This window comes from Ursus arctos, unplaced genomic scaffold, assembly GCF_023065955.2.
Source record: "Ursus arctos isolate Adak ecotype North America unplaced genomic scaffold, UrsArc2.0 scaffold_22, whole genome shotgun sequence".
NCBI lineage: Eukaryota > Metazoa > Chordata > Mammalia > Carnivora > Ursidae > Ursus > Ursus arctos.
This window is the reverse complement of record NW_026622897.1, coordinates 19,648,846-19,675,214: the sequence shown is the minus strand read 5'-3', so window position 1 is coordinate 19,675,214 and position 26,369 is coordinate 19,648,846. Positions and strand designations below refer to the sequence as shown.

General features: G+C 46.3%; 1 protein-coding gene and 1 long non-coding RNA gene across 3 annotated transcripts; one reads left to right on the top strand and one right to left on the bottom strand.

Annotated features, from left to right (window-relative positions):
- Positions 1 to 4,632: 4,632 nt before the first annotated feature.
- LOC125282448 (uncharacterized) lies at positions 4,633 to 8,004 on the bottom strand. Its single transcript, XR_007189593.2, has 3 exons — positions 7,866 to 8,004; positions 7,224 to 7,398; positions 4,633 to 4,755 (listed from the first exon to the last, which is right to left on the bottom strand). It is a non-coding gene; the product is annotated as an uncharacterized LOC125282448 (long non-coding RNA).
- Positions 8,005 to 13,689: 5,685 nt separating this feature from the next.
- Positions 13,690 to 26,050, top strand: HEPACAM (hepatic and glial cell adhesion molecule). 2 transcript variants are annotated; one of them, XM_044386486.3, is made up of 7 exons: positions 13,690 to 13,778; positions 22,550 to 22,891; positions 23,608 to 23,889; positions 24,149 to 24,242; positions 24,790 to 24,863; positions 25,161 to 25,231; positions 25,748 to 26,050. In XM_044386486.3, the coding sequence occupies exons 1-7, from the start codon at positions 13,694 to 13,696 to the stop codon at positions 26,048 to 26,050; spliced, it is 1,251 nt and encodes a 416-aa protein (XP_044242421.1). In that variant the 5' UTR covers positions 13,690 to 13,693. The 2 variants fall into 2 exon arrangements, with proteins under 2 accessions (XP_044242421.1, XP_057172821.1); XM_057316838.1 differs by having other exon boundaries at positions 24,790 to 25,019.
- Positions 26,051 to 26,369: the final 319 nt, after the last annotated feature.

Sequence of the window (26,369 nt, the reverse complement as noted above, 5' to 3'; positions counted from 1 at the left end):
TGTAATTCAGGGACACTTCATTATTCCTGTGAAATATCCATTCATTCATTCATTTAACATATAATTGAGAGTTTTTTATGCACCAGTACTGTTCTGGGCACTGGAAATATATAGCAGTGAACAAAACAAATATCCCTTGTTCATGGAATTTGTAGTATAATGAGAAGAAACCGAATAAACACATGAGTAAGTAAATGTGTCTGACGCTGACGAATATTGTAGGGTAAGCAGAGAAAGAAGATAAAGAGTGTTGCAGGGAGAGGAAGTGAATTTAAATAGGATGACTAGAGAAGGCTTCACTGAAGGACTTTTTTTTCATTGTTTTATTTATTTATTTGAAGGGAACACAAGCAGGGGAGAGGAGCAGAGGGAGAAGCAGGCTCTCCGCTGAGCAAGGAGCCCAGGGCTCCATTCCAGGACCCTGAGATCATGACCTGAGCGGAAGTCAGACACTTAACCAACAGAGCCACCCGGGTGCCCCCATTGAGGTACTTCTGAGCAGAGGCTCCAATGCAAACTTCCATGATCTAATGGAACAAGCTACTATAATCGTCGAAGGAGAGTTAAATGTTCAGGTAGGGAACAGCAAGTACAATCTCTCCAAAGTAGCTGAGAAACAGCAAGGAGGCTGGTGTGATTGGTACAGAGTGAGATGGAGAGAGTGTTGGGGTAGGAGTCAAAAGTTAGGGGGTGGGCATTCATATAAAGCATTGTAAGCCATGGAAAGACATTGAGATGGGGAATCACTGGAGAGTTTTGAGCAAAGGAAGGCCATAATGTTAGACCATGACTTAAATTTTTAAAAAATCACTGTGGATGCTGTATTGAGAATAGACTGAATGAGCCAGGAGTAAAAGTAGGCCAATTAAGTAGCTATTCCAATAATCCCAATAGGAGATTACAATTGTCATAGATCAGAGAAGTGGTGGTAGAGATGGCGAGAAGTAGTTGGATTCTGGATATATTTGGGAGGCAGGACTTTTGGGACCTGTTGAAAGTTGGATATAGTTGTGTGTGTGTGTGTGTGTGTGTGTGTGTGTGTGTGTGTGGAGAGAGAGAGAGGAGTCAAGAAAAATTCTAGTGATTTTGTCCTGAGCAATTGAGAGGATGGAGTTGCCATTGCCATTTACTAAGATGGGGAAAATGGCGGGCAGAGTATGTTTGGGAGGAAGATGAGGAATTCAGTTTGAGACAGATTAAGTTTTGTTTATCTAATTGACATCCAAGAGGATAGTATGATAAAAGTATCTGCAGAGAGTTCTGGTCTAGAAATACGACTTTGGGAGTTGTTAGATTATGGGTTTAAAGCCAGGAGATGAAATTAAATCATTAAGGGACTGACTCATACATAAGAAAAGAGGCCCAAGGACTGAGCCATGGAGTATTCCAACATTAAAGAGGCTGAAAAGGGGAGGAGAACACAAAGAGATTCGGAAGGATCAGCTAGTAAGCTAAGAAAGAAAACCAGGAATGTGTGATAGCTTGAGAGCCAAGTAAAGGAAATGTTTCATTGAAGAGAACAGACCATTCATGTTAAATCCTGCTGATAGCTCAAATTGGATAAGGACTAAGAATTGACTATTGGGTTAACAATGTGGTCATTGATGACTTTTAAAAGAGCAGTGTTTTTGGAGTAGTTGGAAAGTGAAAGCCTGATGGGGTAGACTTAAAAGAGAAGGGGAGGAGGAATTGGAGACAGCAATTTTAGACAAGCTTTTCCATGAGTTTGGTTATAAAGGGACATAGGGGATGGGTAGCTGCAAGGAAAGATAGGATCACAGGATGATTCTTTTCTTTAAGATCACAGCATGTTTTTTATTGTTGGGAATTGTCCAATAGACAGGAAAAAACACAATGCAAGAGAGAGATGGGAGAATGTCTGCATCTATGTCTTTAGGTGGGCAGAGAGAATGGGATCTAGTGAACAAGTGGAGGGATTGGCCTTAGATAGCAGGAAGAGAAGTTCATTATAACAATAGCAGTGAAAGTAGACTATATACTGGTAATTGGGTAATACAATTATTACCCAATATTATTATGGGAGCTTATGGAAGTTCTCCTCTGACTGCTCCATTTTCTCTGTAAAATATTATTGTAGCCAGCCTACAAGATGGTGTCTCATGGTCTCCACCTCCTGGTATTCACACCCTGTCTAGTCCCCTTTTGCACTATAACAGTGTTGGTCTGTGTAACCAATAAAATAATGGCAGAAGTAATGGTATATCACACCAGAGATTAGATTGTAAAAGATGCTGTGTTATTTCTTTCTCCCTCCCTCCCTCCCTCCCTCCCTCCCTCTCTCTCTCTCTCTCTCATTTTTTCTTGCTCTTGCTTTCACTCTCACTCAGATCACTTGCTCTGAGGCCATTTATGTCACAAGGAGCCCTGTAAAAAGGCCCACATGACAAAGCGCTGAAAGCTTCTGCCAACAGCCCTGTGAATGGTCTTGAAAGTGGATCCTCCAGCCCCATTCAAATCTTCAGAGACTGTTGTCTTGGCCAACAGCTTGACTGCAACCTCATACAAGACCCCAAACCAGACTATGTTCCCAGAAACTATGTGAGATAATGTTTGTCGTTTTAACATGCTAAATTCGGGGGTAATTCATTACACAGAAAGTGATAACTAATACAAATAGGAATCAATTAATATAGAGGAAGAGATGTTGGAGGTCTGAGGAAGGAAGATAAGGTCCAAAGTAGTTGTGCAGAAGAGTAGAACCAGAGACTTGTACAATTGCCAGATGGCCTTAAGAATGCATGTGAGATTCATGATTATGAATTTCAAGTGAGACTAGTCAGCATGGTTGAGCATTTTTCTTCAGTTGCATGGTTACAGGCATAAAGTAGGTGAAAAAATTAATTTTAATCAGGGTTGAGCCTTTACCAAAATGTTACTCTCAAGCAAGAAATGAAGATTTAGGAAGTTGAAGAGAGATTAGTGCAAGGGAGTAATTAAATGACTGACCATGAAACTTAAAATAGGTTTTAAGGAAAGGGAGAACAAGTGAGATGTAAGGCACATTGTAAAGTTAGTAGGATGAGGAGATTGAAGGTTCCAGTGGAGGTCTAAGGTTTGTTAAAGCAGGATGCTGGAAAGAATGCCCTGAAAAGATAAGAGGTGGGGATCCAAGAGTGGGATGCTTGAAACTGAGGGTATGGGGGGCTCTGCAGATATCGGTACCGGCAAACTCCATGGTATGACCAAGGGAGGGAGTGCCAAAGTAAATTAAGATCACTGGAGAAAAAGAGGCCATAGAAATGAGGGGCCAAAGCATTGAATGGGCTGTTCCCAAGGTTATCAAAATCACCAAAATATATGACCAGAATAGTGTTGGTGAGAACCGGGAACAATAGTCTTCCAGGAATTTCGAGAAAATATCTGGAGGTTGGTAGAGGAGAATAACTTGGAAAGCAGTGAGTGGTATGGTCTAACAACATTAGATTCAAAGTGAGGGGTGAAGCTAAGAAAAAGGAGAGAGAATGGTTTATAAATAGCAGTGAGCAAGAAGGCAACCCATCCCACCTCCACCCAGAGGGATAGGTAGCAGGAAAGAGCCACCTTTTGAGAGGGCCAGAGGGAGATTGATTTGCATACCTCCAAACACACACACACACACACATACACACACACACACACACACACACACACACACACACACGGCCCTCAACACTGGGGAGAAGTGTGATTAGGTAGCTCCTTGCTTTCTCTAAACCTCTAGCTCAAGGTCTGTGCCTCCCACTAGCAGCTGTGCCAGTGGTTTCGTATGAATCTATACTCTTGTTATACCCAGGAAGCTTACATCTCGGGCTCTGCTCCCATTTTCTGACCTTTTCACAGGGTTTATCTTCTATATGGCCAGAGTTAGTTTCTCAGCAGGGAACTGTTTGCTCAGGAATGTCTCTTTTCTTTAGAAACTTAAAAGAATGCATGTTTCTGGCACCAGAGTCTTGAGGTCCTGTACCACAGAACTCCTCCCCAGAGCTGGATTAGCTCTGATGTGTACGGCTGGGGGATCCCTGGCCATCTCTGCACAAAGCCCTGAGTCACTGGGTCCTTGGCAGCAGTCCACTCCACACAGAACCAATTGTTTGATGAGCGGCGAGGGCAATTTGCTCTTTGGTCGCCATTATCCTATTTGTGGCTGACAGACCCACACTGGTAACAGATCAGAAAACATGGTGACCAGTTAGTCCAAAAGGCCGACCCCAAGGAAAATTTCTCTAGAGGTGGGAAATCTGCCTGTTCCATGCTCATGGGATCTGGATGTTGAGAACTCAACCCCAGGCAGCTGAGTCATACCTACTTTCACTCTCTTCCCCAAACCTGAATTGGATTTCCCAGGACTAACCAATGTTCTGGGCTATTTTCTGAAAGCAGACGATAGCACTGTCCTTCTTTGATCTTCTTCTTCCTTAGCCACCTCTGCAAATAACCTTCCTAACTGGAATCATTGGTGAGGGTCCTTCTGCTTGCCTATGCAGATCAGGTGTTTGCAGCAACATCTCATCATAAATGGCACAAGTAGCAGATCACTCAATTGTCTCAATAACATCTGCTATCCTGATCTTTGCAAAAGACTCTTTAATTTTGGATTAGAGAATGCAGAAGTCTTTCTCCTTTCTCTTGGTGAATGATTAAAATAAAATCAGCATATGAGGCTCAGCGTCTCTCCACATTCCGAAATACTCTTCCAGGAGGGACATAGAGATGCACTTCCCAGATCATTATTCTCTTCCTTTCCATCAAAGACACCTGCAATATTTCAAGGAGATGGTCCAACCACAAGTTAAAGTCCTTCTTATTCCCTGTTGACACTTTTGAGCCTCTGGAGTAAGCTAACTCTCCAGGCTACCCCACCTCCAGACTTTGTAAATAGGTGAGCAAATGAAGCTCTTTATGGCTAATGCCGATTTGCATTAGGTTTTATACTGTTTAGAATGTAAAGAGTTCTGAGATGCACAAAATAGAGAGAGTCAGTTGGTCAAGAGAAGAGAATGGAGCAGAGAAGCAGGAAGATTCAGAGTTACCTACACAAATTGATTCTGGAAGCTGCCCCAGTGTTTGGGCTCTCCTACTCCAGAGCCATACAATACGCCTCTCCTTTGATGGTAACTTCACTGGGTCATCTGTTCTGCAAAGCCAAAGAAGCTTGACTTTGCCTTAAAGTTTGGTCAAGGGGCGCCTGGGTGGCACAGCGGTTAAGCGTCTGCCTTCGGCTCAGGGCGTGATTCCAGCGTTATGGGATCGAGCCCCACATCAGGCTCTTCCGCTATGAGCCTGCTTCTTCCTCTCCCACTCCCCCTGCTTGTGTTCCCTCTCTCGCTGGCTGTCTCTGTCTCTGTCAAATGAATAAATAAAATCTTTAAAAAAAAAATAAAAAATAAAGTTTGGTCAAAATGATTTTATCTATCTATAGGTGTTATCTATATGATTCACCATACTTTTTTTTTTTAAAGATTTTATTTATTTATTTGACAGAGATAGAGACAGCCAGCAAGAGAGGGAACATAAGCAGGGGGAGTGGGAGAGGAAGAAGCAGGCTCATAGCGGAGGAGCCTGATGTGGGGCTCGATCCCATAACGCCAGGATCACGCCCTGAGCCAAAGGCAGACGCTTAACTGCTGTGCCACCTAGGCGCCCCTGATTCACCATACTTTTGACGGGTTTTGAAAATGTACCTCCTAAAATGCAAAAGTTGCTATCATTAAAGATACTTTAAAAATATGGTGCAAGTTTTTAAAGCAATGTCAGAAGAGGAATCTAAACAACGTTTTCTAGAATAAGAAGCAAGACACTCAAGGTAACTGTTTGGAGAAACCCAAGTCATTAATCTGTGGGTGTTCTGCTTTGATTGTTATAATAATCCACTATTAATAGTCACATCTTCTATATCCCAAACTTCTAGGGACAGTATATTAACAGTGCAGAGCACAGAGCTTTGGAAACAAACTTGAATTTATATTCTAGCTCTGTAATTTACTGTCTGTGGTTAAGTCACACAGTCTGAGCCTTTGTTTCTTCATCTGTCAAATGGGAGCAATAATTGGACTTTCGGGACTTTTCTGTGAGAATTAGGGTAATATATACGAAATGCATGATATGTAATAGGTTTTCAATAAATGCTTGCTAATTTTTTTTAGGGAATCAAGGTAGAAATCATCTTTTGTACCTTTAGAGGATTTTGATTTGTCTGCCCAGTGTCCCTGGTAATAGGTATAATAGACTGACCCACCTATGACAAGTCATAACCAATATGGGTCTTAAGTATTTTAATTCCGATTATCTGAGCTCCCCCCAAAATTTCATTACACAATACAAGAAACTTCTCCTTTTTTGCTTCAAATTGTTCGCACTGAACCTCTGTCACAACAAAGAGTCTTGACAGGGGCACCTGGGTGGCTTAGTCAGTTAAGCGTCTGCCTTCGGCTCAGGACGTGATCCCAGGGTCCTGGGATGGAGCCTGGCATTGTCTGGCTCCCTGCTCATCGTGGAGTCAGCTTCTCCCTGCCCCTCTGACCCTCTCCCCGTTGTGCTCTCTCTCTTTCTCAAATAAATAAAATAGAAAGAAAGAAAGAAAGAAAGAGAGAGAGAGAGAGAGAGAGAGAGAGAAAGAAAGAAAGAAAGAAAGAAAGAAAGAAAGAAAGAAAGAAAGAAAGAAAGAAAGAAAGAAAGAAAGACTTTGTTTCTCCCCCTGTTGAGTCTTGTGTATCACAAATTCTTCTTAGTGTCCCTGGACTCATTATTGGGGACTCAATCGTTCTCTTGCCAATTAGGCTTTGTTTTTTAGGTCCTCTTGTCTGCCTTATCCTTCTTTGTTTCACATCTCATTTCAGAGCCTTGCTGTAGTCTACTGACTTTTTACATCTGGGGCTGACTGAAGGCAACCTCGTTCTGGAGTGTCGTATATAAACACTAGACCAAGAAGCACTGCCGGAGTTTGGACTGGGCCAGCTTACAAAATGCAGGACTTTGAACAGGCCACTTAGCCTCTCTGAGCTTCACGATTGTCTTTGGAAAAAAAAAAAATTCCTGCCACATAGAACTGATAGATTAAATGAAATAATAATTTAAGCAGCAATGCGAATGTATTGGCAATTATACTTGCTTACAGATTGAAATATACCTCTCCCACCTGTACTGAAGCACCTGGACAGGAACCATGCCTTTTGTTCCTTTGCAATGTGCCACCTTTCCCCTTTCCCACACCCCACTTCTCTTACCTCTAGAACATGGAATGCTCTTCACACAGTAGGGAATCATTAGATGCTAGCTAGCTGATTTCCATTTCCGTGCCTCCCTCCCTGGGAGGAGGGGGAGAGGGAGAGGAAGGCAGAGGGAGTGTGGCAGCAAATCCTTCCGCAGGACATGGTGGGTGGGAGGGCACCATTTGAGGATCTAGAAGAAGGGAAACAATGAAGGCTTTCATGAGCTGGGGTAACTGTGGCTTCCCCAGGATTTTTCAACCTGTTTTTATTTGAGTACTGAAGTTTTACAAGAACAGAACTCCAGAGATGTTCTCTGAAATGTCCTCACTATATCTTAAATAGGTCAGCAAAAGCATGATCTTTCCAATACTTTAATGCCCATTAATTTCCCCTCTTTGTTCCTCCGGAGAGTTGCTGAATAGGGCACGTTCAGCAACCATGGACACAAGCCTGAGTTCCTCCCAGTTTCTGAGGGGGCAGGAATTCTATTCAGAAGTCAAATATTTACTCTCAGCATAAAAGGCTTTGATGTTTTTCAATTGGCCAGCTGGGAAATGGGAGCACCTCGTCCCCACCTCACTGAACTTCACCCAGGACCCCTTGCCTTCACAAGATCACATACTTTCTCCCAACACACCCCACACTTTTTTGAGATACCATCTGTTTGCAGAAGGCTTTTCCTCTGAGTGACTCCTCACATTTACAGAAATCTGCAGGCAGCAAAACCAAGGTTCAGGATGAAGGCCCTGGGAGGGGCAGAAGGAGCCCTTTGACCCCATCTCCACTTTCTATTTGATATTTCTCAGGAAGGCTACCTAGGAGAACTTTAAAAAGGAAAAGGAAAGACAAAATGTCCTTTGGGAGAGCCATTCCTCGCTGTCCAGGTCCAAAAAAAAAAAGCTTGTTTTGTTCCAAAGAGAGCGAGCTAATCTGTCTCTTGTTCAGTGGTTGCTGGAGCCGCTGGGCCCTGCCTCCTCTCAACACAAAGCCTCACACAAATTCCTTGTTTCCCAGGCAATTTGCTGCAGCTCTACAAATTCTCTGGCTGATGTCGGCATCCTGAGTCCGCCCGCTCTCTCCGTTCTGGCAAACTGAACTTATGACAGGGACAACTCCGGCACCATTCCCGCATAGGTTTATGCAACCAAGAATCAAAAACAACTTCAGCAATCATCAGGGGCAACAGGGGTGGGCGGAGAGGGCCACCTTACATTCTGGAGCTTAGTCCCAGAGTTGGTGCTGGGGGCAAAAGACTAGACCAGGACCAAGACTTGCACATGGGAGGTGGAGTCCTACTGCTGAGCTAGGGAGGTGGTCAGAAGCCCAAGCTTTGCTGGTGATCAGTCTGCATTTCTGATCCAAGTTCTGCCACTGAGTAGCTACAGGACCTTAGTGCAGTGCTAACTTCTTGGAATTTGAAATTTTCTTGTTTGTAAAGTGGGGTTATAATGTCTACCTAAAAGGGCTATTGGGAGAATTAAATGAACAAATAGATATAAAGTGCCTGAAAAGTGAGAAGTAGCTTACACACACACACACATACACACACACACACACACACTGATACTAGTTTTCCATGTTGCATAGCAAGTTGCCACAGATCTAGGAGCTTAAAGCATTATACACCTGTTACTCTACAGTTTCTACGGGTCAGGAGTGCAGGCATGGCTTTACTGGCTCTTCTGCTCAAGGTCTCATCAGACTTCAGTTAACGGGTCAGCTGGTCAACATTCCTCTCTGAAGCTCAGGGACCCCCTCCCAGACTCCCTGGTGGTTGGGAGAATTCGGTTCCTGATTGCAGGACTGAGGTCCCTAGTTTCTTGCCAGCTGTCGGCAGAGGGTTGCCCTTGGCTCCGAGAGGCCACCAGCAGTTCATTTCCACTTGGCCCTTGCTCACCCCACAGTTTCCACCTTCAAAGCCAGTAGGATGACAGTCTCTCTCTGGTCGGCTGAGCCCAGTCGTCCATGACAAAACCTAATCAAAGGAGTGGTCATCCTACCACTTGTGCCATATTCCATCAGCCAGAGGCACAGACACTCTGCAATTCCTGTATTAAACTTTCCTGGAAGTTTTGAAGAAGACAGAGGAGGAAGGGTTTCACAACACAGCTGTGCAAGCTGTTCTTTGATTTTCTTCACTCCCCCACCATGTGGCTCTCTCATGTTCTCTCTCCTTCCTGACTTCTCTCCTCTCTGCTTATCTCCCTCCCCGAATTCCTGTCTATTTATAAAGTACAGCAGTTTACCTTTTTGTTCCTCAACCTTTGATGCTTAAGACCTTACCTCCCCCTCCCTGTGATGTATTTAAATCTTTTTCTGGCTGAAGACAATTCCCACTCTAAGAGGAATTTTGGTGCCATTTGTTGGAAGACTGTTTTTCATTCTGCTCCCAAAGATGATTTATAATCTAACGGAAGAACAGATGTGACTCAATACCAGGAAGTGAGTGGAGAGAAAGAGAGGTGAGTGCTAAATATAAAAATTACCACTGATGTTATGGTCAACAAGGCCAGAACCTCTCCAGTAGTACCATCAATTTCAGTGTATTCTTCCTAGAGCCTGGAGCCAAAGAAACAGGTGAGGTGGGTGGAGATGTTCTTCAATCTAACGGTCGAGTTACTAAAATCAGTACTTACCTACCAGTGTGTGTGTGTGTGTGTGTGTGTGTTACCTCTTCTTGCCTCTCCAATAAAGTAACTTCAGGAGTCCTGGGTTGATCATTTCATAACAGTTTAACTCCGGGCAAGTTACTTAACTTCTCTGTCCCTCAAATCCTTCATCTAAGAAATGAAGAAGTGGGACAAGGCAATCTCAGATGTCTCTTGCTGTGGAGTGAACCTATGGTTCTGCCATTCCTGCTAGACCTTCAGTTCTTTGAAGACAGAACTCATTTTTATGATTCCCCTGCCGGCCTCCCCTGCCCACCAGCATTTCCCATAAGGGTCTATGTAGGGTGGTGACTTACTCTAAATCTCTAAGGAACTGCCTCCTGTCCTGGGGATGGAACATTTGTGAGTTTAAGTTGACAGGTGTGTGTGTGTGTGTGTGTGTTTGTGTGTAATGGGGGCTCCGTTCTGAGCCTCAGGGGCCCTATCTGGGTGCTCAGCACAGAGGTCTGAGTACAGCAGGCTACGGCTGCCATGAGTCAGATCCCAGAGCCCCAGCAGGGGTGCCAAAGGAAGAGTGGCCGGAAGTAACTGTGTGCAGCAGAGCCAGGAGGACTGGGCCATGCTGCTCAGAAGAGGACAGTGCCTTTGGAAATGCATCTGTGAAGTGCTCAGAGGAGAAAGGGGCACGGGTCTCGGCTAAGCAGGGGCATTATTGCCGTCACTCAAGCAGTCCGTCTACATCACCTGCTTCAGCAGCCGCATTAAGTCTCACTCAGAATTGGGCCCAGTGAGGAATAAAGACTTGTGAGAATAAAGAGTTGTGGTCCCTGCACTGGAGAATCTCCTGGGCTAATGAGAAAATGGCCTCAGTAACATTTTCTGATCCCAAAGTGGGACATGCGGACTGACACGCATAATAGACTTTGGAAGTTGAAGAAATGTGATATTTAGAATCAGGATATCCCTGTAAAATCAAAGAACAGCCTATCCTCAACATTTAGAAGGACATACAGAAGGATAAAACAAGGGAAGTGAGGACAGGTGAGATAAACGGTATGTTATGTGTGAGAATCAAGTTGGCGAGACCCAATGTGTCTGTAACCCAGCTGCTTATCAGATGAGGCCCCCCCCAAGCAAATCCCAGTTATTTCTGGGAATTCACAAAGAGGTGCCTCATATGTGTTCCCAAACTGGTCTGTCACCTGCAGTAAGGTGCCCTTCCTGCACTCACGCCTCTGTCCCAGCTCGCCTTCACAGCCATCCTTTATTGTACCCAGTGGATTAAGGAGTGCCCCCTCCAATCACTTTCTCATCCCTGCAATATTCAGTAACTGTTTGCTGAGAACCTACTATGTGCCCTGCCCTATATTAGGCAGTAGGACTACAGAGACCAGTAAGACATAGTCCTTCCATCAGAGTGCTCGCTGGTTTAAGAGTGAAAGACACAAAGGCCGATGACATAAGCTTCATCAGGTCTACTCATCTTAGAAAGACCTGAAGCAAGATCGCACGATCGCTCGTTGGACACTCAGACACACAAAGCAACCACGGTCCCTTGGGCCTTTGCGGCTGGCTGCTGTGACTTGCCACCTGAGTCCCCTTGCAGCCCCCTGGGCAGCAGAGAAAAGCTAAATATTAATCCATCCTGATAAACTCATTCCGACCCACCAGTCTATTCCAACATTCTCTTGAGGAGGCTCAGTCACTGCTGGGACAACTCACGCAGCCACTGCTCATTCAATTTGTTTAGTTTCCTCCCCCAACCCAGCTCCCCTCTGAGGACAGGTGGGGTGAGTCCACGTAGTATGGCTTAGGAGACCTGCTGACAAGTGGGGAGCTGGTGTCTGGGCACCTGTGTGGCATTTTCCCTGCTCCCTGCTGAGCTACATGTTAACCCCCCCTCTACAGCAGTTGGCGGCCCCCAGCTGTTGCCAGTTCCTTGTCTTCTCGGCACTTCTGAGTCCCCTCAAGAGAGCTCGTGGGCACTTTGGGACACTTGCATATTCTGCATGGGTGCAAGGAGCCAAAGGTCCACCCTCAGGGCAGGGGAAGGGTGGGTGTTGAGAAGTTAGATCCCACTTAGGTCTCCTGCTATCACGGTTTTCTTTCCATCATCCTTCAGGCTTAAAAAGGCAGCCTGCAGACTTTCTCTCTTTCCTGAATATCATATCCTCCTTTTACCCTTAGACAATAAGCGTCAAGGCCTAGCCCTCACAGACGAAAGAGGCCTTTTATCTATACCATAGAGCAGAAGAACTGTGAGTCTGTCCATGGCTTGCTCCGGGATAGGTGGAAGTGATAGTTAAAGGAAATGAAAATATCCTTTGGGCCTTTACAAAGACTGGCTCATAAGCCTTTTGTCTTGCTGCTGACTCTAAAATACTATTTTAGATGTCAGAAGCTGAATCTTGACTTTTTCTTTTTCATTGTATGTCTGCTGAAACCACACTGACTTTTACCAGAGGCAGAAGTCTAGGAAAAAGTCATAGACACAGAAGTGCAAAATGAAAAAACAAACAAAAAAGAAGAATCTTGACGTATTTCAGAATATTTTTTGCAGTACCTCCATGAAGTTCAAAACCAATGTTTCTCTCCTCGACTCCCCACCCTTTGGCTCAGATGAGTTATGCAATGAGTCTTCAGTTCTAGAAACCTGGCCTACTCAGGCTTTCCCCAGTATGTAAAGACTATTTGGAGAAGTAGCTAGGACATTTACAAGGCTAAGACCAGGCTTAGAGACAACCAAGAAGGGAGCTGTAAACTTTGGTCTCATCAAGATTGCTACAGGAATGAAAGAGAAGAGGCAGCTTTTTTTACGTTTAAAATGTTCTCTCTCTAACAAAGTGTTTCCAAGGCACTCCATTATACTAAATTGTCATCAATCCTCTCAACAATTCTACAAGGAAGCTACACACATCTACAAGGAAGATGTGAAACTGGAGGCTTAAGGAGATTGTAAGCCCAACCCAAGATTTCACAGTTAATGAGCATACATTCCACTGACAGTGCTCTTGAAAAGGTGTGGACACAGTAGTGAGCAGTCAGTTGGAGCTAGGGTGTCTCTCCTCATCACATCCTTGAGACAAGAGGAGGTAAGTAGGTTGTGAAGCTGCTATCAGAACCCCAGGATGCTGGCTATTAGAGTATTACCTTCATCTGTGCTCTGACATGTTCTAGAAAATTGGCTGGATGCAGGGGAATGAACAGAGTGGTTCCTGGAAAGAGGTCCCCAGCATCTATGTGATTCTGTGATAGGAGAGAGAATCCCAAGCAGGACCAGGACAGGAAGGAAAATAATAGAATTCAAGCCATTTTCCAATCTTCTTCCTGGGGGCAGAACAGGGATTTTCCATCTCTTCAGCAGTTCTTGGAGTCTCTCTTTCCCCAGCTTTTTAAAAGCTCCTCTCCCTCCCTTTCCAGAGCTTATTGGAGGTCTGTCCCTGGCACGCGCCCTTCTTCGCAGGAACACAGAGCGTGAGGTGGAGACAGGATAGGTTGGGACACAAGATCCAGTTCAGTGTGTGTTCCAGCCCAGTCCCCTCACTGAGCCCCAGTCCTCATCTCCCCCGGTAGTGGGGCTCAGCACAGAGAGGCAAAAGAGCAGAGAGACCCATCCGATTAGAACCCTCATTGAAGATTATATCCTAAGCAGATACCCCCTTCCGAACCGGGGATGTAAGTGTTTTGAAACTAGAAAATGCCAGGTCTGAAAGAGAGGAAAGAACAAGTCCAGCAATACACAAGGCTCTGTGTATTCAGAGGGAAGTTGGCAGGGTTGTGTTCGGGCAGAGAAACTCCGAGTGGTACAAAGGGACGTGCCCAGAGTGGAGAAATCATGCTAATTGTCTGCACCAGAGCTGGAGAACGCCACCCAAAATGAAGAGAGAAAGGGGAGCCCCGTCCAGAGCCTTCAGTGCCCTGAGCCTCACTCCTTTTGTCTACCTTCTTCTGATCCAGACAGGTAGGAGACCAGAAGGGTAAGAGAGGGTCTGGAGAGGGGCCCCGCTACTTGCAAAAGGGAGGGAGGGGGAGTTGAAGGCCAGAATGTCTTTAAGGTGGGAGGAGGGGAGAGAGCTCAGCTGCCGTGGGAAGCATCTCAGTGAATTCAGGCATTAGTGTTGAATGTATTTCTTCATTCTCTGTGCCTCCCGCCCAGCCCCTGCGCCCCTCCCCCAAAAGGCTGCATGACTTTGGAGCTCCCACGGCATTCAGTACATTAGATAGAGGGCAGTGAGCCATTTCTTATGGGATGTCTTGTTGGCGTGGGCCAGTCCAGCGTTCTTTCCAAAGGATCGTGATGGGGCTTGGAGGGGTGGGGGAGATCTGGGTTTGTGCCTCCCCAACCCCCACCCTGGCCGCTCTGAGTGTACAACAGCAAGGGAGATGAAATTAGCTAGGGAGATAAGGAGGCTTTTGGTTTTTGGAAATAACACCAACCTATCCATAACTCATCCCATGCCGTAGACACCTACCTTCTGTACTGCCCCCTACCAACTCCTTAGAGAATTGATCTCACTTTAAATAGATGTGTTTCTTTGTGTGTGTACGCCCATGCCCGCGCGCACGCGTGTGCACACACACACACACACACACACTACTCCGGAGAGCCTAGCAATTCACAATTTGCTGGGGCACACAGATGCAGAGATCATTTTAATAAAATGCAGAAACTATGATAAGTCAGATATACAGAGGATGCCCAGGATCAGAGAGAGGTCACCTACCCCATCTGGAAAGCTGGTGCTAGCAGTGCCGGGTGGAGTGGGGGGGGGGACTAAGTTACTAGGTAGGTGTAGGAACGGGCATTAAAGTTGGGGAAATGGGCAAAGGTCAACACTGAAACGGCATCATGTGTTTGGGAGCAGCCCAGCCACTCGCCCTTGCTGGAGAAGAAAATGCGAATTCAGCAAGAGCCTTGTAAACCATACTAAGGAACCTGGGATATAATTTGTAAACAGTGACGGTGGGAAGGGGAAATCGGATGGCTTTTCATCTGGGGACTGGCAGGGCCAGACTTGTGTTTCAGAGAGCTCGTTCTGCTGTGAGGCATTGGAGAAGAAACTGGAGGCAAACAAGATAGGAAAGGAAGCCTATATCCATCTGCTAAGGCCAATGTGACAACCACAAACTGGGTGGCTTAAACAACCGAAATGTCTAGTCACACGCTTCTGCAGGCTAAAAGATTGAGATCAAGGTCATATTCTCTTTGGGGCACTAAGGAAGGATCTGTTCCAGACCTCTCTGCTAGCTTCAGGTTCCTATGCTTGTGGTAACAGGGCTTCTCTCTTCACAGGACAGTCTCCCTATGCTTGTGTCTGTGTCCAGAGTTCCACTTTCTTTCAGGACATGAGTCATAGCAGATTAAGGGCCCATCCTCTTCCAATATGACCTCATCTTAGCTTATTACACCTGCAATAACCCCATTGCCAAATAAGATCACATTTGAGGTAGTGGGGGGTTAGGACTTCAACATATGAATTTGGAGGTGGGGGGCACAATTTAACCCATAACAAGACTACTGTGATAATTCAAGAGAGAAATAACATGAGCTGGAATTAGGATAAAAATAGGGGGAACGAGGCATGTGGAGATAATATTTTGGAGGGAAAGTCAGGACCTAGTGATTGATAGGAAGTGGGAGGATCCGGGTGGGGGGGGGGTTAGGATTTCTGTGTGAAACCCGAAATGACAACTGGGATAGTGTTGGGTATATGATAATGAGTACTGTCCATACTGAGGTTGAAATGCCTCTGAGACATCTGTGGGTGGGGGTGGGGGGCAGGGAGGTCAGGGTTGAAGAGAGGTATGTGGGAGCTGTCAGCCTATAGGTGAAATCCAAAACAATGAGAATGGATAATATCACCAAGGAGAACAAAATGGGCTGAACATGGAACATTGAGTAACCCCAAGATCTGTACAGGGAGGTAGAGGGAAAAAAGGGCACTTTGAGGAGGCCAAAAAGGACAGTGCGAGAGACAGAGGGGAAACTAGAAGACTGTGGTGTCCAGAAAGTCAAGGGAGTTGGGAGTTTTTCGGAGAATCAGCATCAAATGTGTCAAAGACGTCCAGTATATCAAGGGCCGAATATATCTCAACTATTATTATTATCATATTACAACTAAAAGAGTTTGTTGGATATGGCAAATCAGAGTAACAATTAGCTTTAGTGAGAGTGGTCTCAGTGGAAATTACAAGGAGTGGAAGAAATCACGAGAGCTGAAGGTACAGAGGCCGTGAATCAGGAACACAAGGTGCACAGTGAAATATACAAATCAGAGCTGTCCCTAAATTCTTTCAGGTCATCGAATGCTAAGGGAAAAAATTATAGAAAGATCTCGTCAGTCAGTGTGATCAGGCAAAAAAAAAAAAAAGGTGACAAAGGATCTTCTGTGTGGGAAAAGGTAACCCAATAAATACAGCAAAACATATAAATGGTGTTGAGAGGATATTAGTTATGACCTATGATGGGTAAGAAGTGCAGGCTTGGGCCATTGTATTGCTGTGGACTCAAGAACAATAGAGAGCTGAGATTCTACAAGGAATTTCTGCCATGCTCACTATATTAGTTAGGAAAATACCAGCTTCTGTGACAGGTAAGTTCCAAAATTTAAGTCCCTGGCACTAACCATGAAATAGTACAATGCAGTTCCAGACTGGGCCTAGAATGAAGAAGAACTCTGCTCCTTGAAGTTTTCAGGGGCCAAATTGAAAAAGCTCTCTATCGACTTTGACATGTGTTTCCACTAGTCACCTTGTCACCCTGAGGTTTTTCTCCCATTTCTTTCAGATAGAGAATTTAAAACAAAAAACAAACAAACAAAAAAACAGGAGAGAGTTTTTTTCCAAACTAGCCTGTAAGTGGTACCTATCACTTCCACTGGTTCTATTGGCTAGAACTCAGTCACACAGCCATACCTAACTGCAAGGAAGGCTGGGAAATGTAGTTTTTAAGGTTGGCACTTAAAGGGGGCAGGTAGCTCTCAGTCTTTAATGCTTTGTGCCTAACATGGACAACTGAGGCTTTCCTAAATTGATCACAGCCTAATTCATGAAACATTCAAACAAGGTTTTTCTAGAGGCTAGGACACTGACATGCAGACATAAACATGGCATGCCATAAATCTGGATAATCTGATTGGCAAAATTTTACTCTCTGGGATCCTAGAACTTTCCATCCTCTAGGGACCCAGTAGGAAGAAGTCCCTTACCTGGGTTCTACCCTTTTAGCCCCAAGATCACCTCCACATTGTAGGTGCTATTTTTGTCTTCTAACAGAGAGTTATGCACAGAAATGCATTTAACATAAGGCTACAGTTTGAAGAACCTTTAAAAAGTGAATGAACCCATGGAATCAGCCTCATAGATGAAGAAAGAGAACACTTTAGCACCTCAGAAGCCTGTGCATATTAGTTCAGTTACTGTTGCCCTCCCTCAGGATTACAGCAGTATCCTAACTTCTAATACAGATTAATTTTGTGTGTCCTTGAACTTTCTATACATGGAATCATATGCATGCATTCTTTTGTATCTGGCTTCTTTCATTGAACATCAAATCTGTAAGATTCATTCATGCTGTTGCTGAAATTGTAATTTGTTTGGTCTCAGTGCTGTATAGTATTCCGTTGTATGAATATACAACAATTTATGTATCTAGTCAACTTTGATAGACACTTTGGTTGTTTCTAGTGTGGGCCTTTTTCAATACAGTTGTTAAAATATTTTAGTACCTGTCTTTCGGTGAACATATGTACACATTTCTTTGGGAATATACCTAGGAATAGAACTGCTAAGTTCCATGTGTGTGTTTAGTTTTAGTAGATATAGTCAAACAATTTTCAAAAGTGATTTTGAAATCCACAATCCACATTCCCACCAGCAGCTCCAGACACCTCACATCTTCACCAGCAATTGCGTCTTCTCTTTTTTGTTTTAGTCATCCTAGTGAGTATGAGGTGGTATCAAATTATAGTTTAAAATTGCATTTCCATTATTATTATTAATGAAGTTGTATCTTTTTCATATTATTATTAGCCATTTGGATATCCTTCTTTGTGAAGTACCTCTTCTAAGTCTTTTGCCCAATTTTCTACTAAGTTTTTTGGATTTTTAAAAAATGATTGATTTGTAGGAGTTTAAGAAATGTATTTTGGATACCAGCCCTTTATAGGATATATGCCTTACAAATATCTCTCACTCCACAGCTTGCCTTTTCACTCTCTTAATGGTGTCTTTTGATGAACAGAAGCTCTTAATTTTATTGCATCCAATGTATCACTTCCTTCTTTTATGGGTACCAATCTTGTGTCCTGTCTAAGAAATTTGTGTCTGCCCTCAAGCCATGGAGATATGTTTTCTTTTTTAAAAAAAATATTGTTTTACCTTTCACATTTAGATTCACAATCCATCTAGAATTGATATTTGTGTAAGGTGTGAGGTAAGGATCAAGATTCATTTCTTTCCTAGATGGCCTGGCACTATTTATTGCAAAAAGAATCCTTTCCCCATAGCACTGCAGCATCACCTTTATCATAAGTCGAGTGATCATATATAAGTTTATTTTTGGACTCTCTATTCTATTCCACTGATCTGTTTGTCCATTCTTGTTCACTATCACAAAGTGAACCTCCTAGGATTTTGATTGCTATTGTATTAAATTTATAAGTCAGTTTAGGAGACCTGACAGCTTAACAATAGTACTTGTTCTGATCTAAAACAGGGTAAATCTCTGTATGCCATCTTAATACCTATTAGCTAGACACATTACTGAACATCTACACTCTTTAAAGTACAAATAGAAAGTACAAAGACCCCTCTCTTCCCGGATCCCAAGGGTCTTCTTCACAATTTCTGTTTCCTGGCTTTCTCCTATGTTCCTGAGTGATTGACACTTAAAATGATTTCACACGCTTGTCGGCCCTTGGAGGCCTCAACAGGATACCAACATAAGAGGCCAACACAATAACCTCAACAAGTGTGCAATCAGGGTTGCACCTAGAGGACGGGTCAGAGGAGGAGGTTGTCCTCAGAGCATCGTTCACTAGGAAGAACATTAAGAACCAAAAGCAGAAAGTGAAATGTTTTCCTTTTAGAAAACCATGCTGTGTGCCACCCTTGGATTCTTGTATGCAGTTCTGGTCACCGCACCTGATAAAAGAAAGCATAAAATTGGAGAAAGGCCAGAGAAGGGTGTCTGTGATGGCCATAGGGACTTCCCTGTCGTGACAGATCCAAACAAGACAAAAACCCATAAAGAATGCTCTAACTGCAGCCCATGGTGTTAGTGAGTATGGATTAGGTGTATAAAGACCAAATCCTAGAATACCTGTTTGGCATCATCTCATTGATACTTTTAAAAGGAACATTTCAGGCAAATACTGGTAAAAGGAAAACTGTGCCAAGCATAAAGGAGCATAGAAAAATGAGTAGATGATGGTTCCCTTAAAGGGAAAGGCTATTAAGGGAACCCAAGGCTACTGGCATGTACATTCTCATATTTTAAAGCTTAATATTCCTTGGTTGTCACTGCTGGTCAAAATCCTCCTTGAGAAGGGCCACCTACCAGTATGGCACAATTTAAGTTGACAGGTAAATCTTGCTGTGATGTCAATTTCCTTTTGTTCAGCCTCCAGTAGGAACAGAGACTTCTACGTAATGATGCCTCAGAGACTCAAGGACCATGATTAAGTTAATCGCTTCTCAAGGTTGAGTAGTCCTAGTCCTTTTTATTTCCACTGTGGATCGTAGCTGTGATAGCCATTTCCTCATTTCTGTGTCCTGCTTTGGCCCCAGTCCCAGTGCTCTGTGTCCCTTGAAAGTTGTGGAACCCTGAACTTAACACCAACTCCAATTTTGGCTAGAGTTTTTGGAAACAGTGTTTGCTCAGCAAAATACTCTCTTTGTCAGCTTCTCAGAAAGACTGCTCCATTTATTTCTGAACATGTGTACATACATCCCTGTGACTCCTGGGCATACGGTGTTCCTGCGCACGAGGAAGGTGCCCACCTAGAGGAGGGTGAAGCCTAGGGCAATCATATGCTGTAGCTTTTCAATGTTTTTGTGCAGAAGAATCAACTTTAAACTAGCAGAAAGAACTGACCTGAGCTGGGAAGACATCACAAAAGGACCACAAGGACCTTGTACAGGATAGGAGAGACAGGACACAGGGGAAGCTCAAAGGAGGGCCAGAGAAGACTGAAGGGAGGGGGAATCCCTTCCACTTATCCTTGGACCTGGGACTGTCACTTCCCAGCCTCCTGGAAGGAGGAAATGAGAACCCCCAAAGTTTGATGCAGGATGGTTCTGCATATACAACCTTCGTGAGAGCATAACCCACTGCTTCCGATTGGGTCCTGAATAGAGGTTCCCCAACCATTTGCTCATCACCACCATGGTCTTTAATGAAACTCAATGACTTTTCTCAGGGCCACCTCAAGTCACACATACCGAGGTCTATTTGACTCTGAAAGCTTGCTTTTCTAAATCAAGCCAAGCCTGGGACCTAGCAGTTGCTAGGCAGGAAATCCCATCTAAATAATCACAGAAACTGAGAGCTGGAACAGATCTTAAGTATTATGTGATCAAATGGATTTCAGGCTGATACACAGAGCCAGAGGGATTCCGAGTAGCACCCCAAGTTATTGGGGGGGACAGAAGCCTGGTCCCCACTACCTCTTCTACCAAATCTGTGAGCCAGAACTAACTTTTGTTTTCATTTTTATACATAGTTTTATGGGAACAACAATATCTTTAATAAAAAATATTTGAAAATATTTGATTTTGTCCATTCTACCTCCCCCAAATCAAGACTCCTCTTGATACGAGCATAGGGGTCGCTGGATAACTCAGTCAGTTAAGCAACTGACTCTTGGTTTCAGCTCATGTTGTGAGACTGAGCCCCACATTGGGCTCAATGTGAAGTCTGCTTGAGATTCTCTCCTTCTGCCCCTCCCCTGCTCTCACACGTGCTCGCTCTCTCTCTCAAATAAATAAATCTTTAAAAAATAACAAGCTTACCATAGTCATACATATGGCAGCTTTAATTATTCAAATAGTCTCTTCCACTCTCAAGGTTTTATGATTCTAACATACCTGGCAGGTAATGGATCATAGAATGTCAGACTTGAGAAGACCCCTTGTGATCATCTGGCCCCACAACCTCATTATACAGAGGAGGAAATTGAGGCACAGAGAGGTGAAAGAATAGCAATTGGCCTTTCCTTGACCCCTTCCGAAGGTGATGAGCTCACTCCTTAACAAAGAACTTGTTCCAAAAATGGACTGAATAGGTTTATTACATTTGCTTTGATCTCCAAAACTCACCTTTTAGTTTAATTCCCTCCTGGTTTGGTCTGGGTCCTCGGAGCACAAGGAGAATAATAAGGAAGGGAAAGGTACAACATCCCCAAATTTAAACAACAGTAGCAGAGTGGGAGAGTGGGAAAAAGAGAGAGGGAACTTCAGAGGCAGTGACCATCAGAGAGAGCAGCTGGAGGTGCAGAGGGACTGAAAAACTGACCTGTAAGTGTCTGTTTAGCTAAACTCAGCCCTGCTCCCAACTGACGTCTTCTCCAGAAGACCCTCCTTTGGGTGGTCGTATTGCTCTACAAGGCCAGGTAACACCAATGAATGGCATCTGTTCAGGCCCCAAAGCCCCCTAAGAGATCTCTGAAATATAAGATACATCTCTAAATGGGGCAACCATTGGACACGATGGTAAAATCCCAGAATGGCAGGTCTGGAACAAATGGAAGTAACATCAAGTTTGCCACTTCTTTTACCTACCTGAGCCCCAAATAGATAAGTGACTTTTCCTAGGTCCTAAGTCAACAATAAGGGCCCAAGTCTCTGATGCTCACTCTTGTGTTCTCTCCACTGCACAACAATTACTGATGCTCTTGTTACTGCTTGTATCCTGATTTTCTAAATGAGAAGAATGAAGCCTAGAACCGTGGCTTGCCCAGGTCCACATAGCCTGTAGGTGGTGGAGCCCAATCCTAAAAGGCCTTCTGATTCCAAACTCTTTGTTCTGTCCATCCCAAATCCCTCTTCTATCAGGGTTGCGTGTTGGGCTGGAGCTTGGGTGTATTTCCAAAACCAACTACTCAGCTGCAGAACTGTTCAGCCCCAGGCAAGGCCTAATAAAGTGCTCCATGCAGCTGGGGCAAGGAGAGAGGAGACTCTTGGTATGAATGAAGAACAATCTAGTTGTCTTCAGAGGCCCCTAAACTTCCCTTTATTGGCACTACCTTGTGACACACTCCCTTCTTTCTGAATCTCTATTCCCGAGCTTCTCCATTCCCTACTTTCCCAATCCCCGATCAAGAAGCAAATCTGACAAATTCACCCTGAGGTCTATGTTTGTCTCTTTTGCTCAATGATATATCCCAAGGACATAGAACATTACTTGGCACATGGGAAGTACTCAATAAATGTTTCTGTGAATGGAGCACATAGTGTGTGGGTTAGCTGGAGGTCTTCCTCAAGAGGAAGACAATGGAGAAAACCACCAGAGGCAGAGGGACAGCCAGAAGAAGGACTGAGGGCAATGGGATTGGTGTGAGGGGTGACGGAGGATTAAAGGGTCCCAGAGCAATCGTGGGAGATGGCATCAGAGTGTAAGAAGGAAGGACTGACAGGGAGTGAAGAGCCCAGAGGGTGAGGCATGAAGACATCTGAGGACGTAGGGAGCCAAGGGCCTGACGTTGCCCTCTCCCCATGGATCTCTGTCCACAGAGCCCCTGGAGGGAGTGAACATCACCAGCCCGGTGCGCCTGATCCATGGCACAGTGGGGAAGTCAGCCCTGCTTTCTGTGCAGTACAGTAGCACCAGCAGTGACAAGCCCGTGGTGAAGTGGCAGCTGAAGCGGGACAAGCCAGTGACGGTGGTACAGTCCATCGGCACAGAGGTCATTGGCACCCTACGGCCTGACTACCGAGATCGAATCCGCCTCTTCGAAAATGGCTCCCTGCTTCTCAGCGACCTGCAGCTGGCCGACGAGGGCACCTACGAGGTTGAGATCTCCATCACGGATGACACGTTCACTGGGGAGAAGACCATCAACCTCACTGTAGACGGTAAGGTGCTCTGACAGCAAAGGAGGTGGAACTGGTGCCTGGGACTGGGGCAGGGTCTGCCCAGGACACTAGGCACATCCCGGGAATACCAACACAGAAGCCACTTGGGAGCTGGGAGGGAGACAATCGGGCATTAGAATTTGACAGACAGGACACACCTGAGGCGTATAGAGTGCTTACTATGTGCCAGAAACCATTCTAAGTGTTTTGCATATCTTGACTCACTTAATGCTTATAATAATATAGGCATAGTTTATACAATGATCCCCATTTTGTAGCTGCAGAAACTGAGGCACAAAGAGGTTGACTAACTTGCCCAAGGTCACACAGCTAGTATGTGATAGAACCAATATTAGAACCCAGACATTTGGAACCTAGGTTTAGCCCAACTGAAATGTGTTTCAGCCTGGGCCAGTTTAAGATAGCTTGAAAAGACATTTGAGAAGAAGGAAGGGAAGGTCTGTGAGGGCAGGGACCATGCTGTCTTATTCAGCATTGTACCGTCTGTTCTTAGTAGGTGCTCAACAAAAAATTGGTAAAGGAAGGAATGAATGAATGAATGAGTGGATGATGGGGAAAGGTTGGACTGATGATCCCTGAAGGGCTTCTCAGATCACAAATCGAGTTGCGACGTGTTGGGAGGCAGGGAGTTACGAAGGGGAGGGGAGACGCTGTTGGCCCCTGGCTCACAGGCTCCCCCACCCCCGGGGGCTCAGTGCCCATTTCCAGGCCACAGGTGCTGGTGGCTTCCACCACTGTGCTGGAACTCAGCGAGGCCTTCACCCTGAACTGCTCACATGAGAACGGCACCAAGCCCAGCTACACCTGGCTGAAGGACGGCAAACCCCTCCTCAATGACTCAAGAATGCTCCTGTCGCCTGACCACAAGGTGCTCACCATCACGCGCGTGCTCATGGAGGACGATGACCTGTACAGCTGTGTGGTGGAGAACCCCATCAGCCAGGGCCGCAGCCTGCCCATCAAGATCACCGTGTACAGTGAGTCTCCCTGTGTGCTCGCCCTCGGGACTCCAAATCCCGAGAGGCAGGCGCTGTGAGGGACTAAGGACATCCCAGACAGAGTGCCCCTAGATGGGGGCAGAGAGAGAGGCAGGGAAGTGGGCTCAGCAAGCTCGGCCACTGGCCAGCCATGCTGTGTGGGACTCCTCTTCTCTTCCTTCTGCCGCAGGAGCTCTCCTCACCATACCTGTTCCCCCTCTGAAGTCTCTCCCACCTCTCTGCCTCTCTCTCTCCCTAGGAAGAAGCTCCCTCTACATCATCTTGTCCACAGGAGGCATCTTCCTCCTTGTGACTTTGGTGACAGTCTGTGCCTGCTGGAAACCCTCCAAAAAGTCTGGGTAACTCTCCAAATTCCCCACCCTAAGCACCCTAAACCTTCAATCCATCCCCCCTCCCAAGCTCTATTCTTCTCATAGTCCCTTAGATGCCTATCCCCCCGGGGCCCCACACCTCTTCCCAGGAGATCCATCTTAGCCTTGTATGTGTTGCGTATGAACTATATTCTGTGTTCACAATCCCCGACAGCACCAGTGCTGAAACAATGGTTTCGCTTAGGGCACATTTTGTGAGCCGGGCACAGTGGTTGTGGTTAATGAACTGCCTTTTAAGTATGATTATCTGCAGTTTACTGATAATAGCACTGAGACTCAGACGGGCTCAGTGACTTGCCCACGATGCCAGCCACAAACTCAGGATGCAAACCTAGATGTGACTCATTCCAAAGCTCACGGACTATTGCCACGCTCACGGCACCCAGCCCGTCCTCCTGTTCCAAGGCCTCTTGTACTGCCACCAGATTCCTGTTGTAACCCTGCCCCCCAGGCCCTCTCCGGCTCACACTCAACAGCTCTGTTTAGAGGATGCTGGGTTGATTTGCAGGAAGAAGAGGAAGCTGGAGAAGCAAAGCTCCCTGGAATATATGGACCAGAATGATGACCGTCTGAAACCAGAAGGTGAGCTCCCAGCCACCCACTCACCCATCCCATCGTCACTCAGATCAGTGGGCTGCTGGGAAAAGGCAGAACTGGGCCACAAGGAAGCCAGCTCTGCAGGGCCCCTTCCTCCACCAAGTGCACGAAGACTGCAGAGCAGGGAGAGGTGCGGCCAAGGTAGGACCCCAGGGATTCTGGGTCCTTTGGTGGAGGTTGTGGCGGGGCCTTAACTGGCCACTTGGGCAGCAGAGTGTAGGTGCTGGCTGGTGGAAAGGGTTCTGTCCTGGGCCAGCCACCCCCATTCTTCGCCCTGTGCAGCAGATGCCCTTCCACGAGGTGGCGAGCAGGAGCGGAAGAACCCCATGGCACTGTATATCCTGAAAGACAAGGTGAGACTGTTTGTGCTGGTGCCCCCCCCCCCCCACGAACACACGGTGAGCCCTTCCCCTTCTGGTGCTGATAGCCAGACCACACTGATATCTCTATAGCACTCAGACGAGCCCTGAGAAATATTCGCGTCACCCGCACTTTAGGGCTTAGAAAAGCAAGGCTGACAGAGGTGAAATGACTTGGCCAGGATCAAACAAGTAAATACACATTAAGCGGCCGATCTAGGCTTCAAACCCAGGTCTCTGGATACCAACTCTGGTGATTTCCCCACTGTTCCACAACTAAGTCTGTCCCAGGCTGTCCAAGACAAGTGGGAAGAGGAGAATAAGGGGAAGAGCACGCAAGGTAATGCATTTCAGCGTTTACCGAGCACCTATGACCTGCCAGGCACCATGCTAAGGGTCTGTCTGCCGCCTTCCGCGAGGTGGGAGTGTGGAGGGAACCGTGCTCCTTCCGCTCGGTAGGCCCAGCGCCCCCCGACTGGGCGCTCACCCTGGCGGCGCGTGTCCTTACAGGACTCCCCGGAGCCCGAAGAGAACCCCGCCCCAGAGCCTCGGAGCGCCACTGAGCCCGGCCCGCCGGGCTACTCTGTGTCGCCGGGGGTACCCGGCCGCTCGCCGGGGCTGCCCATCCGCTCGGCCCGCCGCTACCCGCGCTCCCCGGCGCGCTCCCCCGCCACCGGCCGGACGCACACGTCGCCGCCCCGGGCCCCGAGCTCGCCCGGCCGCTCGCGCAGCGCCTCGCGCACACTGCGGACTGCGGGCGTGCACCTGATCCGCGAGCAAGACGAGGCCAGCCCGGTGGAGATCAGCGCCTGAGCCGCCTCGGCACCCCCGGGGCGGGGGGCGGGCGCCCAGCAAAGCGGCGGGTGCCCGGGGAAAGCGGGGGAGCGCGGCCGCCGCCGCCGCCGCCAGGGGCCTGGGGAGGTCCTCGCGGGGGCGCGGGGGTCTCGCGTGGGGGCCGGCGCGAGCATGCGCGGGTGGGGGCGCAGTGGGGCAGCCAGGAGTGGCTCAGGCGGTGAAACCGGGTCGCGTTTGCTCTTGGTTCACCGGCTGTGTTCTCAGTGGGTATGGGTTGTGCCCTCTTAGGACCATATAGATTATTAAATTTCTGGCCCAATCCCCCAAGGGTCTTATG

What these genes read in the sequence shown, in the direction of transcription:
- HEPACAM (XM_057316838.1), top strand. Translation starts at nt 13,694, where the DNA reads ATGAAGAGAGAAAGGGGAGCCCCGTCCAGAGCCTTCAGTGCCCTGAGC. An exon ending in CCTTCTTCTGATCCAGACAG is followed by an intron (nt 13,779 to 22,549) that starts GTAGGAGACCAG and finishes CTCTGTCCACAG; the next exon opens with AGCCCCTGGAGGGAGTGAAC. An exon ending in TGCTGGAAACCCTCCAAAAA is followed by an intron (nt 24,243 to 24,789) that starts GTCTGGGTAACT and finishes GTTGATTTGCAG; the next exon opens with GAAGAAGAGGAAGCTGGAGA.